General features: G+C 57.3%; 1 protein-coding gene across 1 annotated transcript; it reads left to right on the top strand.

Annotated features, from left to right (window-relative positions):
- The first annotated feature begins 8,752 nt into the window (after window positions 1-8,752).
- NKX2-2 (NK2 homeobox 2) lies at window positions 8,753-10,534 on the top strand. The gene is made up of 2 exons (XM_042930175.1): window positions 8,753-9,011; window positions 9,972-10,534. Exons 1-2 carry the CDS (start codon window positions 8,753-8,755, stop codon window positions 10,532-10,534), a joined length of 822 nt encoding a protein of 273 aa, XP_042786109.1.
- Window positions 10,535-12,961: the final 2,427 nt, after the last annotated feature.

The raw sequence follows: 12,961 nt of genomic DNA, 5'->3' as shown, positions 1-12,961 counted from the left end.
GCGCCCCTCCCATTCGCGGCGCCCGACTGGGCTCGGTCCCCAAGCCTTGGAGTCCGGAAGCAGCAGGTGGGCAAGTGCAGGGCGTCCGAAGTCATCAGCGGACTCTGCTGGTCTAGGGGGGCGGAGGCACTCGGGGAGGGGCCGGTCCCTCCCGTCGCGCCCCCAGACGGTAAAAGTTTTACCTGCAGCCTAGGCCAAGTGCTCCTGACGCCGTGCGCTTTCCCGCGGAGCCGCTGAAACGGGACTGCCCGGTGGGGCTGGGCAGGTGCGCGGCCGGGAGGAGGGGAGGTGGAGGGCCGCGGCGGTGTTGCAAGCCCCGCCCGGGAGGGCGCGCGGTGGGGGAGGGGCGCCCGAGGTTGGGGGTGGGGGGTCCGAGTAGGTGGAGGGCTAGATAAAGACGCGCCTTGAAATGCTGCGCGGCTGTAGTCGCGGCGCCGGGAGTGGGAGGCGGAGCGGGCGCTCCGGGCGCCTCGCCAGCCCCCTCCCCACTGCCGGGTGCCGGATGCTCCGGGGCTGCCCTGGCCGCCGTAAGGGAGGGCGCGCCTCTGCACCCACCTCCGCCCGGTGAGTCTCCTGCTGTGAGCAGTGGGTGGTCGGGACTGGGGGTTAAGGCGGAGGCAGAAGTCCCGAAGGTAATTTGGAGGTGGCGCCTAGTAGAGAAAGGGGTTCTCCGGCGGAACCGGGCCACAAGGTAGCAGAAGGAGGGTAAGTGGCGGGAGTCGCAGGCAGGAAGGCCCAGCGCGGGGGCGCGAGCCGTGGTAGGGGGGAAGAGGAGGCGGCCTGAGCTTGGACTTTGAGGGGGCGAGTGTCTCCCGGGCCTCGCCGGGCACCAGACAGTTCTCGTTTGCGTCAGTAGAGATCGCCAGAGGATCAGAAATGAGCCTCTGTGGGGTCTGCTGAGGTCCTGGTCTCCCAGGGGCGCCCCCTCAGCTCCAACCCTTTCCCCCAGCCACACACAAACACCGCAAGGAGCAAGGGGCCCTTTGGTGCGCCTCTAGCGCCTGCTCCACGCTGGTGGCGCCGGGGGGGGGGGGGGGGGGGGTGAAAAGGGGGTGTTGCGTCTGGAGGAGGGTCGCAGACCTCTGGTCCTCAGATTTTAGACCTGAGAGGGAGATCCCCAGGACCCCTTCCCTCCAGTGCCCTCGCAGATCGGTTCCTCGTCCTGCCTGGCCCTAGCCTGTTTCAGCGCAGGCTGAGAGCATGGCTTCCCTGCGCCGGCAATGACTACATTGCACATCAGCCCGCCCGACCCAGCGTTGGGTGTTGAATACTAACCCATTAGAAGAGGCCGCTTGTTTTTCCAAGTCTTGTGGTAATGATTTTGTCACGTGCTAAGAAGTATATTCAGATAAGAACGTGCTTTCAGCGTCGTGTTTCTTTGAGAAACCCAAATCTCCTGCATTGAAATCGCCCTTATCGGGGGGGGAAGGTCGGGCTTGGCTGGACGAACGTTCCTGAAGGCAACACTGACGCTGTGTAATCTCATTGTAACATATTTAATCATCAGAGCAGCGCGAACGAATAAAGCAAAGGGGTTCGCCCCGGGGGGACGTGGCGTTTGGTTCCCCAATAAACCAGCGACAATGGATTGGCTGGGACAGGCTCATTTGGCCCAAGGGGGGCTTAGAGCTGCGTTTTTAAAGAAAATATTGGAGGGAGGCCGGTTCCATTTTGTAGCGTGCCCCGAGCCACATTTCGTGTTCAATTTAACATCCATGAAAGTTAAACGGCTTTTCTCGCCTTTTATTTTATTGGATGCATTTTCAAAGATGTCATTAAAGTGCATTTATCAAAGTCCTAACATATGTCCTCGGGGTTTTACGCCCACACAATGAGGCTGATTAATAGAGAAATCCTAATTTCTATTACAATTTATGTCCTCGGGAGATAGTTGCCTTTCTTTCTTTCTCTTTCTTTCTTTCTTTCTTTCTTTCTTTCCTATTTGAGGCAGATAATTGGGAAGTGTTGTGTATTTCACCTTGAAAAAAAGACTAGGGGAAGATAGTTCACTAAGATGCCTGCTAGCTGCCCCCACAATTAATTGCAGGGGAAATCCAAGCTCTAGGTGCCAAGATCAGGTCTTCTTTCCACGGTTTCTCAGAGCGGCTACTAAGTGGGGGGAGGGGCTTTTTCCCAGACACAGAATCTGAGCTCCTTCTCTGGGCCTGGAAAACTTATCTGTCCAAGAAGTCACCTTCTTGGTGACTTGGAAGGATTGTCCTTCTGGGTCAATTTTAAGAGTTAACATAGTATTAACCAAAGAAAGAAAAAACTCACCTTATGCTTGAACCCAAAGGGGACTGAAATTTTCTTTCCCTTCTCATTAGCCCCCACTTTCTGGCCATCTGGTCCAATGGTTGTGGGTCTCTCCTGCCAGAGATTTGCCCCTGTGGTGGCCTGGCCTCAGAAAGTTGTACTCTGACTGGGCTTTAGGCCTCCCCAACACAGGCTGCAAGGACTCACTTTCCTTCTCCCAGGAGCAGAAAGCAATGCCAGTTGGTGCTTGAACCCACCAGAGAAAAGCCTGACTTTCAGTTTTCTGGTTAGGAAACGTCTCTGCTTGGGGTGGTACCCTGGGCCACACACCTCGACTTCTTTCATGGGGAGGCCAGAGCTCACACCTTGCTTCCTGCAACCCCGACCTGATATCCAAGCCGCCATCGGGGCCGTTTGGGAGGTGTGCATCTTAAAGGTGAGCGTCTTTATCTCCCGGCTCAGGGACCAGACTGGGCGACATTTTCCTTCCCCCACTGATTTCGAGTGCACGCCACGCTCCGAGTCTCCAACCCGCGATAAAATAAACCTTCCCCCTCCGACAAAACCTTTGTGTGCGCGCCTCTAATCCTCGCCAGAGCAGGAAGGTGCAACGCGCTTTGTTTCGGGAGTGAATGAAGACAAGCGCTTGCACCTTGGCGCTAACCAGACAATAAATTAATCCACTTGAAGGTTGTTATCCGAGATGGGATGTGCGGGGAACTGAGAGCTCAGCCACATACTGTACCAGGGAAGGAGTTTCTTTTCAACCTCTTTCACTCCAAAAAGGAAGAAGAAAAAGAATGAAATCAAACAAATCAGTGTTTCCAAATAAAGGGGAAAGACCTTGTATTTTTAATGACTGGAGGCGATTTGTGGGTAGGGAGGGTGAGGGGTGCCACCTAGGGCTGCGGAAGCTTTGGGCTCCTCAAGGCCACCCCTCTTTAGAACTGACCCACAAGGTGCTCCCCAGGACTTTTTCTGCCCTAAACTCCCCTGGAGGACGCACGTAAGCTGCAAGTTTTCACCAGCCTGAAAGGGGAAGGATGTGAGCAGAGCGGGCTCCCAAGAGGCTCTCTAGCCCAGAACGGAGATGGAGAGGTGTGGGGGCGGGGCCGAATGCCACCCCAGCACGCCCACTCCATCAACTGGCACACCAAGCCGGGCTCTCAGGCGTGGGGTGTACCCAGGCCTCTCCTCACTTTCCACAAGTATCTTCCTTTCTTGCCTGGTTTCCTGCGTTTTGGACTTCACCCCTCCCCCAGACGGAGGGACGGTAAAGCTGCGTTGTGGGGCAAATGAGAAGCTGGGACGCAGGGCGCACCAGGGCCGTCCACATGCTCCGGAGCTCAGAAAAGGCGCTCGTGTTTGAGCTACCTGGGAAAGTAAACAGGTAAACACTGGGCCGACTTGGAGGGCCACTTGTCCTGGAGTGGGGCCACTTAGCCTGTGTACATTCACCTCCCCTCCTGGGCCTCCGGCGATTGTTTAGCTCCCCAAGCCGCCCTCTCCAGCCGCCTGCGCTTCAGTCCCTCCGGAACCCAGAGCGGCAGAGGGAAGCTTAGCCGCCTGAGAAACCTCCCAAAGGAGGTTCCCTCTGGCCTCTAGGGAAAAAGATTCCTTTGTCCCTCTCCCCCACCTGCCCTGGGGGGGGGGTGGCTGCGCCTCCCTTTGCACCCATACTAAATGCCAGAAGAAGGAATACAGACTTCTGAGATTTCTAGAGCACCTGGAACCCCAACGCTGAGGATGAACACCAGGGACAAGGACTTCTGGCTGCCCTGATAACCCTGGCAAGGGGTGCTAGTTGGTGCTGCACACCAAAGACACCCAAACTATCTCAGGCCTAGAACATGCTAAGATCAAACTTCCAGCACCCATCTCAACTTCTTCCCCAAGTTTGCAGCCGCAGAAGGCCCCTAGCAGAGCGCTCACCAGTCCTTCACCGCCAGCAGAGCTTAAAGCCCCAACCCAAATGTGGTGGAACCAGGACAGTGTCTTCTCCTGGCTGCAAGATGGAACGTGGAGAGAATTTATTAAAGTACCCAGTTGGGGAGACTAGAGCACATCCAAGTACAGCTGAAAATGGTGCCAGGCGACACGCATTGTTTAGAACTGACAGGGTGTGGGTAGTGGGGATATTAATAAAGGATTCTAGAGATGGGACAGGGGTGTGGAGCTGGGTCTTCAGCTTGCTGGGCGCATGGGATCTCCCTGGACACGAGATCTTGGGCTGGAAAAGGCTGGGCAAGGCCAGGCTGGGGTGCTCCCAGAGAGACCTCTTGAGGAGTCCTTGGAATGCAATCACCTGTTTAATTTGTGTGGAAAGGTGCGTTTGGTGCTGGGCCCCGGCTCTTCCCTGCTGCACGAAATCGGGGAGAACTTGGAGCGTGCTTTGGCACAGGACTTGCCCCGGGCAGCCAGCTGGTCCGGCGCCGGCCTCCCAGCGTCCGCAGGCCACTCCTGGGGGACTTGCATTTTATGATCTTCCTCTAACAAGCAGAGTTTCTCCCCTTCAATTATGAGCCTCCCAGCGGTCTCCCTGCGCCTTTTCAATTGCAAATGTCAGCGCTCTGGAAGCGGACGCGGGAACCACACGGGCGACGAAGCGATGGGGAAAATGGACTCGCGAGGTCCCAGGAGAGAGACCCTGAGCGCAGAGGCTCTGGCTCCGCGGGGAGCGGAGCGCGGCTGCTGGAGGTGAGGCGGAGGTTCCCGAGACCAAGGGAAGGAAAAATGCGAGTCCGAGCTGGGGTGAACGTGGAGGAGGAAGCTGATATCCAGCCACTGGCCTGTGCTGGCAGGAAAAGTGTGGCCCCGCCAGTGCTCCTGGAAGGGAACCCTGTGACTTGAGGGTGGAAGTTCTCTGGCTAGTGGAGACCAAGGGAGCAGTAACGGTTGGGGAGCTCGACCTTCCAGAATTGAGCTAGGGGTCTCCTTATCCAGGCCCCATTGTCAGCACTCCCTCTCCATGATGAATTCCCAGGAGCCTGGATTCCGGTGGGAAAATAGTGGTCTCTCAGGTGCTTGGCCTACTGTGGAGGCTCCCAGGGAGAAGGGAGGGGCCCAGACAAATGAGGGCAGGATGGTTACATCTTGGGAGAAAGGCCCTCTAAGTTGGAGGAAGGGAGGGAGACTTTGGGAATGGAGCTAGGTGGTTCCAAGGTGAGGAAATGAGCGAACTCTGAGAGGGAGCCTGGAGGTGACACCCCCCCCCCAAGATGGCTCTGAGGATGTGCAAAAAGGGACACTTCTTGCCAAAAGACCATTTTTCACCTAACCCAAGAATTGATTGACCTGGCCCAACCAGACTCATTTCTGGCCCTTCCCCATCCCTGGAGACTGCTCTAGTCCCCAAGACACCCCCCTCCTTGGGAGAGAGGAGCAAGGGGAGGAACCACAGGAGGGTATTTTCTGCAATGCTCGCGTTGAGGAACTTTCTCTGGCCAGTTATTTATTTAGCAGTGGACTAACAATGGCTAGGGGCAGGCCCAGCCTGCCTCTGTTTCCAAACTCAGCCCGCCTGCCTCCCCCCACCCCCCAACTCCTGGAGAACCAACTTCCTCGCTCCGACAGGACAGGGCAGAGAGCTCCCACGTGAAAGGGGGGAGGGGGAGGCAATGGGGAGAGAGGCTGGGAAAGACAGAGACTGGAGAGACAGAAGAAAAAGGCACGAAAAGTAAGGGGTTCGAGGAACACGATTCAAACCAGTTTCTAATTCTTGCAGGGAAAAAAAGAGGAAGGAGGGGGAGAAAGGAGAAAAGAAAAAGTAGGAGGAGAAAGAGGGGAATGGGGAGCGTCGACATGAAGGGGTTTCCTTAATATTGTGGACGGATTCAGAAATGAATGAAGAGATAGTCCATTGAAAAGGGTTGAACGCCATGACAACTAGGAACAGCCTTAGATTTATTCCAAACAGTTAGGACACGTTGAAAGAGAGCGTCAATCATGTATTATTTCGCCACTGAAATAAATGCAAAAACCGAGCCGGGACAAAGGCTTCCAACGGGAGCGGGACATTTGTCTACATTTCGCTCATTGTCCGCAGCTTAGCAATCGGTTTGTATTTGTGTTTGCCCGGGTCCGACCACCCAGGACGCGCCGACGAGGGGCTCGCTCTAACCTGGGCCATTGTCACCCACGTCACATACTGGGGGCGAGGCAGCCAGGGCTGCAGAAAGCCGCCGAACGGCTCGAGGAGAGCCGCCCTCGCCGGTCGCTGGCAACCCGGGGGCGACAGGGGCTAGGCGGCCGCCGCAGCTGAGCGTGGAGCAGACGGGGCGTCCGCGCGTTCCGCTCCGCGCCGTGGGGCTAAGGGCAGAGGGGAAGGCGAGACCCGGAGCTCCGCGCGCGGCCCTTTCTGTTCCTTCCCACCCCACCCCCACCCCCGGGCAAAGCACCTTCAAGACGCATTTCTGGGACGGACAGGAGCCTCAGGTAGCAAACCTTACCCCTCAACTGCTCCCTCCCCGACAAAAAAAAACTGGAAAGAGGGGCGGGCAGTACTGCTTTGACTTCTCTTCCCCAGCGCCCCAGAGAAGGTGCTGCCCTAGGAAAGTTCAGTTCCCAGACTGGCGAAAGGTTGGAAACTTCACACAAACCTAATGCCCGCTGGGAGCCTGGAGCTAGTACTCCCATTGCGCTCCTGGGGTGACTAAAAGGAGACGAAATTTAAGGACTTGCTTGAGAGAAGAAAACTCCGAAGAAAACACAGCACCATCCGCCTACCCTGCGACCCCCTCCCCCGTGGCTTTCGGGGTCCTCACCCGGGCTGGATACAGCGCCCCTGTCTCTCCACTCCTCCCCTCTCCCTTCCTAACGCTCCACCTCTGCTGGAGGCTGGAGAGGGAGGGGCTGGAAGGTCGAGGCATAATAATGGGCAAGAAGGGCTCGGGGCCGTCTGCCCTTTCCTCTGCCAGGAGACTGCGGCCCGCGGAGCCCAGAGGCGGCGGGGCAGGGGACAGAACCCAGCCCAAGTTCGAGTTCCCTACCCCCCACCCGCCCCTCCCTGGGCCGCCCGCAAAGCAGCGAGTGAACTGCGCAGTCCTCCCGGGCCGCTTAGAAAAGGAAGGGGGTTGGGGAGAGAGAGGCGGAGTGAAGGAAATAAATAAGTCTTTAGCAAATAAAGGGTGGCTGGAGGGGGGTGGGGTCGTTTGGTGGTGGCTCCGGCCGGCCCCAAGCCGATCCCTCTCCTGGGTTTCGGGCTCTTTCGGCGTTAACTAGAATCAATTACTTGCCTTGTCATTTCTAGTGCTCATCCTTAAGCCTCAACCAAAATATTGACCTAGGAGGCTTACAGAAGTTGGGCTCTTGCCATTTGAACCGGATCTTGTTTAGGGAACCACCAGCGATGAGGAGGAGAGATTTCCGCGGCTCAGCCTTCGCCCCCTCCCCCTTTTCCAAAGGCACCACAAATCGCCAATTTTCTGGCTTGCTGGGGGCGGGCGCACGGGGGCGGGGAGGTAGGAACCGGTGAATGTTAAGATTGGTTTTTTGGGTTTTGGGGTTTTTTTTGTTTTTGTTTTTGTTTTTTTTTTTGCTTTGTTTTTTGTTTTTGTTTGTGTGTGTGTGTGTGGTTTTTTTTTGTTGTTGTTGTTGTTTTGTTTTTTGTTTTTTGGTTTTTTTTTTTTTTTTTTTTTTTTGCTCCTCTCGGTTTCTGTTTTGTTTTCTCCTCCTCCTCCTCTTTTTTAAAGATGCAATTTGTTAAAACGGCCTTTTCAAGTGTGTGGACTCGCGAGCGACGCGGTGGTCCTTTGTATGTAAATACTGGGTAAAAAAGGCTCGCCCCGTCTTTGCAATTAATTGACACGTTACACCTCTCATCTTGCTCTAGAGGGCCGTTGGCTGGGAGCGCGGAGCTCCCCAAAACCCACAATTTCACATCTGCAAATACTGTCTTCATCCACTTGACTTCCAAGACCCGCCCACACGTGTCCAACCTTTGCGTTTTAACGTCTCCCCCCCTTTTTTTTCCACCCTTCTCTCGCTCCCTCTCTGGCTCCCCCTCCCTCCCTCTCTTTCCCTCCCTCTCTTTCTCCCCCTCTTCTCCCCCCTCTCCCCAGGTTCGTGAGTGGAGCCCAGCCTTATATGGACTGATCGCTCGGGCAATGGCCCATTTTTTCCTCGCCACCAGCCGCCACCGCGCGCCGAGCGGCCGCCGGAGCCCGAGCTGACGCCTCCTTGGCACCCCTCCTGGAGTTACAAACTAGGGCCCGGCCCGCAGCGCTCGGCGCACTGGCCGCCCAGTCCCCGCGTCCATTTCAGCGTGGTTTCAGAGAAGACACAGGCGTTGCTTTTGGCCTTTTTTTCTCCCCTACCCTTCCTTATAGTTTCTTTCGCTTTTTTAAAATAATAATTATCTCAATAATTAAAGCCCACCCCCTCCTCCCCTCCCCCTATCCCTTCCCCCCCATACCCCCTCCCTGCCCCAACTGGGGAGCGCCACGAATTGACCAAGTGAAGCTACAACTTTGCTGCATAAATTGCGGGGTCCTGAGCCATGTCGCTGACCAACACAAAGACGGGGTTTTCGGTCAAGGACATCTTGGACCTGCCGGACACCAACGATGAGGAGGGCTCGGTGGCCGAAGGGCCAGAGGAGGAGAGCGAGGGGCCGGAGCCCGCCAAGAGGGCCGGGCCGCTGGGGCAGGGCACCCTGGACACGGTGCAGAGCCTGCCCCTGAAGAACCCCTTCTACGACAGCAGCGACAACCCATATACGCGCTGGCTGGCCAGCACCGAGGGCCTCCAGTACTCCCGTAAGTAGCGAAACTTGGCCGCTGCGGCCGTAGCGCCTCTCTTCCCGTGGCTGAAGCTCGGGATGGACACTGGGGGAGAAAGGGGAAGGAGCCATCTAAACTCAGACCCCTCGCCCTGCTCCTCTGGAAAGATTTTTAACACTTGTTAATGATGCCCTAGCTCTTTCCCCCTTTTCAACCTCCTCCCCCCCCCCCCCCCCCCATCCCCGTACCGGAAAAAGACTTGGTCTCGGATGTTTTTTTCAAAGCAAGAAATTGGGGAAACGAGGGGGAGGGGAGGGGAATACCTCCCAAGGGCTGGTTACAGAAGTCAACCCAGGACTGATGGCTCCGGTCGGAACCCTCCCCCCCACTCCCCCCATCCCCACAGCCAGGAGAGACTGGCCTGGAGCACTGGAGCGAGCCAGCGAGCCTCGGGGTACGGGTAGAGGGTGGGGGAGGCTCCCGGTAGCTCGTGTATAAATAGCTCACCCTGCCCCCTTGCAAGATCATAGAGGACGCTTTGTGCGGTGCGGAGGGTGTCCAGAAAGTCCGAAAGCAAAAACGAAAGCCCCCAAAAACCTTCCTTAAATGGCCGAGCCGATCAATGCCGGGATTGTGGGGGTTTTCTTTTAAAAATCTACCCACGTTCCTCCGGAGAGGAAACTGCTTAAGGGGGCCGGAGCCCTTAACCCGCAAAGATCTTCTCCGCGCGCCACTCCCCCCAAATACGCACCCACACTGTGAGAACCCCTAGAAACGCGAGTCTGGAGCCCCCCACTCAAGTCGCTTTTCCTCTTTCCCCTGGGGGAAGCCAACGGTTTTGTCGTGCAGGGATCAGGGCGGGGGTCAAGGCGAAGGCAGTACGGCCAGTCTTCGCGGCGCCGAGGGCCGAGGGCGCACGGAAGATCCCGGGCGCTCAGGGTCTGGCTGTGCCGGCGCGCGGCCTCCAGGCGCCTGACGCGCTTCTCTCTCCCCCAGTGCATGGGCTGGCGGCCGGCGCGGCGCCCCAGGACTCAAGCTCCAAGTCCCCGGAGCCCTCGGCCGACGAGTCACCGGACAATGACAAGGAGACCCCGGGCGGCGGGGGGGACGCGGGCAAGAAGCGGAAGCGGCGGGTGCTCTTCTCCAAGGCGCAGACCTATGAGCTGGAACGGCGCTTCCGGCAGCAGCGGTACCTGTCGGCGCCCGAGCGCGAGCACCTGGCCAGCCTCATCCGCCTCACGCCCACGCAGGTCAAGATCTGGTTCCAGAACCACCGCTACAAGATGAAGCGCGCCCGGGCGGAGAAAGGTATGGAGGTGACACCCCTACCCTCGCCGCGCCGGGTGGCCGTGCCCGTTTTGGTCAGGGACGGCAAACCGTGCCACGCGCTCAAAGCCCAGGACCTGGCAGCCGCCACCTTCCAGGCGGGCATCCCCTTTTCGGCCTACAGCGCGCAGTCTCTGCAGCACATGCAGTACAACGCCCAGTACAGCTCGGCCAGCACCCCCCAGTACCCGACAGCACACCCCCTTGTCCAGGCCCAGCAGTGGACTTGGTGAGCGCCGCCCCTCCGAGACTCGCGGCCCTAGGCCCAGGCCCCACCCCGGCGGCGGCGGCGGCGGCGGCGAGGAGGACTCGGTCCTTACGGTGGTTATTATTATTATTATTATAACTATTATTTTGGAGTCGAGCTGACTCTTGGCTCCGTTGGGGAGGCGCCGGGAGGTTGCCTGAGACTCTCTGGAGTGGCAGATTCCATCCACGCAGCTCTGCCCCATCCCTCTCTCTTTCGGAACCTTTGGAGAGGGCTGAACTCTAAGCCGTGTTTACAGAATGTTTGCGCAGCTTCGCTTCTTTGCCTCCCCCCGGGGGGGGGGGGGAACCAAATCGTCCCAGCGATAGCGTCCTCACTTGAGAACGAGAAAAAGACCAACACATCCCCCTCCCCGCTTTTGTGAATTTTGTAAAATATGTTTGTGTGAGTAGCGATATTGTCAGCCGTCTTCTTCTAAAGCAAGTGGAGAACACTTTAAAAATATAGAGAATTTTTTCCTCCTTTTTTTTTTTATAAGAAAATGCTAAATATTTATGGCCATGTAAACGTTCTCACAACTGGTGGCAGATTTCGCTTTTCGTTGTAAATATCGGTGGTGAGTGTTGCCAAAATGATCTTCAGTGCGGGCCTGTTCTCCCTCGGGGCCCATCTCCTTTCTTTGTGGTTTGTTTTTGGTTTGCTTCTGTTTGGTTACTCCTGCTTTCTTTTCTTTTTATATTTTGTTCAGTGCAAACATTTCTCAAATATGAAAAAGAAAAAAATGTGTAGGCGAGAAGCCCCCTGCCCCATCTCGGGGTCCTGAGCCCCGGAACTTGGAGCTCAGCGGTTCCGTGCGGTTCCCCAAGAGCGCCGGGCGCTGAAAGCTTTCGATTTTTTAAATAAGAATTTTAATAAAAATCCTGTGTTTAAAAAAACCAAGCCCGGCCCTCCCGTTTGTCTTACTTTGTCGCCCTGCGCCGGGCCTGAGGCCTCATCCACGCTTCCCCTCGGGGCAGGGAACCGGGGACTCCCAGGGCGCTGGAAAGGCTCGCGAAACAGGCCTCGCCCGGGCGGGCTGGCCAACCCCCGCGCCTCGGATCCCGGGCTGGGGCGGGAGCGCTTGGCCTTGGGTCTTCGAGCTGTCGACCCGAAGCCCGAGGTCGCCTGCCCTCTCCCGGGCCTCTAGCGCCTCCTGAATCGGGGACCGCAGCGTCCTGGCTTCGGGAGGATAACTGACTTTGGAAAACGCCATAGCGAAGGGAGCAAGCCCCCCTCGCTCGCCCAAATCTACGAGTGGCTCCTTCAGCCTGAGAAGCTGTTGAAGCCACTACACTCGATGACTTTCACTTTGTTGCATTTGATTTACCTCGCGCGGAGAAGGGGGGTGTGGGGACGCTGAGGTTGAGACTGGTCGGCTTTCTCTCTACTCCCCACCCCTTTTTCAAAATCCCCTGACTGGAGGCAGCTTAGGAGACCGCTCCAAGATCAGGGCAAGGAGCGGAGAGGGGAGCTCGAAGCTGTGGCAATAAGAAGGAACGCGGGGACCAGGGCGTGGGGGAGGGAGGGAGCTGCTGCAGCCTCCTCTAGGCTACTGGGCCCTGGAGAGCCTGGGAGCCCGAGTCAGTGGCAATCCTTACAAGTGGAATCTGCCGCCCTCCTCTTCCACCCCCCCCCCCGTCCTTTCTGGGTTTCCAGCCCCCAAACCTGGGTCTGGAACCCACGCCTCCTCCCCTCCTAGCATTTGGCTGCGCGCGGCACTCCAGGCCAGCCCTGTGACGTGAACCTGAGCGAACTGCTTGCTAGAAAGTAGGGGTTTGGAGGTGGGGTGGTGCGCCCCGGCCTGCAGGGCCGTCGTGGGGGGTGGGGAGCAGGCAGCGAACAAATAGCCCCGGCTTGCCCGGGGGAGGGCTCATCGGCCCTTCCCTAATACGGAACTGATTCTATCCCACCCTGGTCTCTGGGAGATCTCTTTAGCGGATGCTGGCGCACACTTGCCGGCACAGGGGAGCGTCTCAGGTGGTCCTGCTTGGGGGGAGGGGGCGCTTCTCTCCTCTATCTCGAGGATTTCCAAAAATACCCGGGGCTGTGTAGCTCACAGCCCAGCGGGCGCTGAGATGCCTGGGGATTGAAAGTCGGCCCCATTCGGAAATTGTATCTCTCGTTTTCTCTTGAGCTCCACCTTTATGACTGGGGAGGGGAGGCGGGGGGCGAGGAGGCAGAGCAAAGGGAGCGGTCCCAGCTGACTTTCTCGCTCCCTCTAGTTGATGATCAGATTTAATTCAATATCTAAAGTAAACATGATTATCCGTGTGACCAAATCTGCGCGTCAATAGCACTCAGCGCAACACGCCCAGGGACGTGATTACACGTTATTCCTGCGTTGCGCACCCGCCCCTGGATAAATGAGGGCGCTGGAGTCTTTCTAATATCCTCCTAAATGTCCTTCCCCATC

This window comes from Panthera leo, chromosome A3 (assembly GCF_018350215.1).
Source record: "Panthera leo isolate Ple1 chromosome A3, P.leo_Ple1_pat1.1, whole genome shotgun sequence".
Classification (NCBI taxonomy): domain Eukaryota; kingdom Metazoa; phylum Chordata; class Mammalia; order Carnivora; family Felidae; genus Panthera; species Panthera leo.
The sequence above is the reverse complement of the archived record's forward strand: the minus strand, read 5'-3'. Positions and strand labels throughout refer to the sequence as shown.

What these genes read in the sequence shown, in the direction of transcription:
- NKX2-2 (XM_042930175.1), top strand. Translation starts at nt 8,753, where the DNA reads ATGTCGCTGACCAACACAAAGACGGGGTTTTCGGTCAAGGACATCTTG. An exon ending in CGAGGGCCTCCAGTACTCCC is followed by an intron (nt 9,012 to 9,971) that starts GTAAGTAGCGAA and finishes TCTCTCCCCCAG; the next exon opens with TGCATGGGCTGGCGGCCGGC.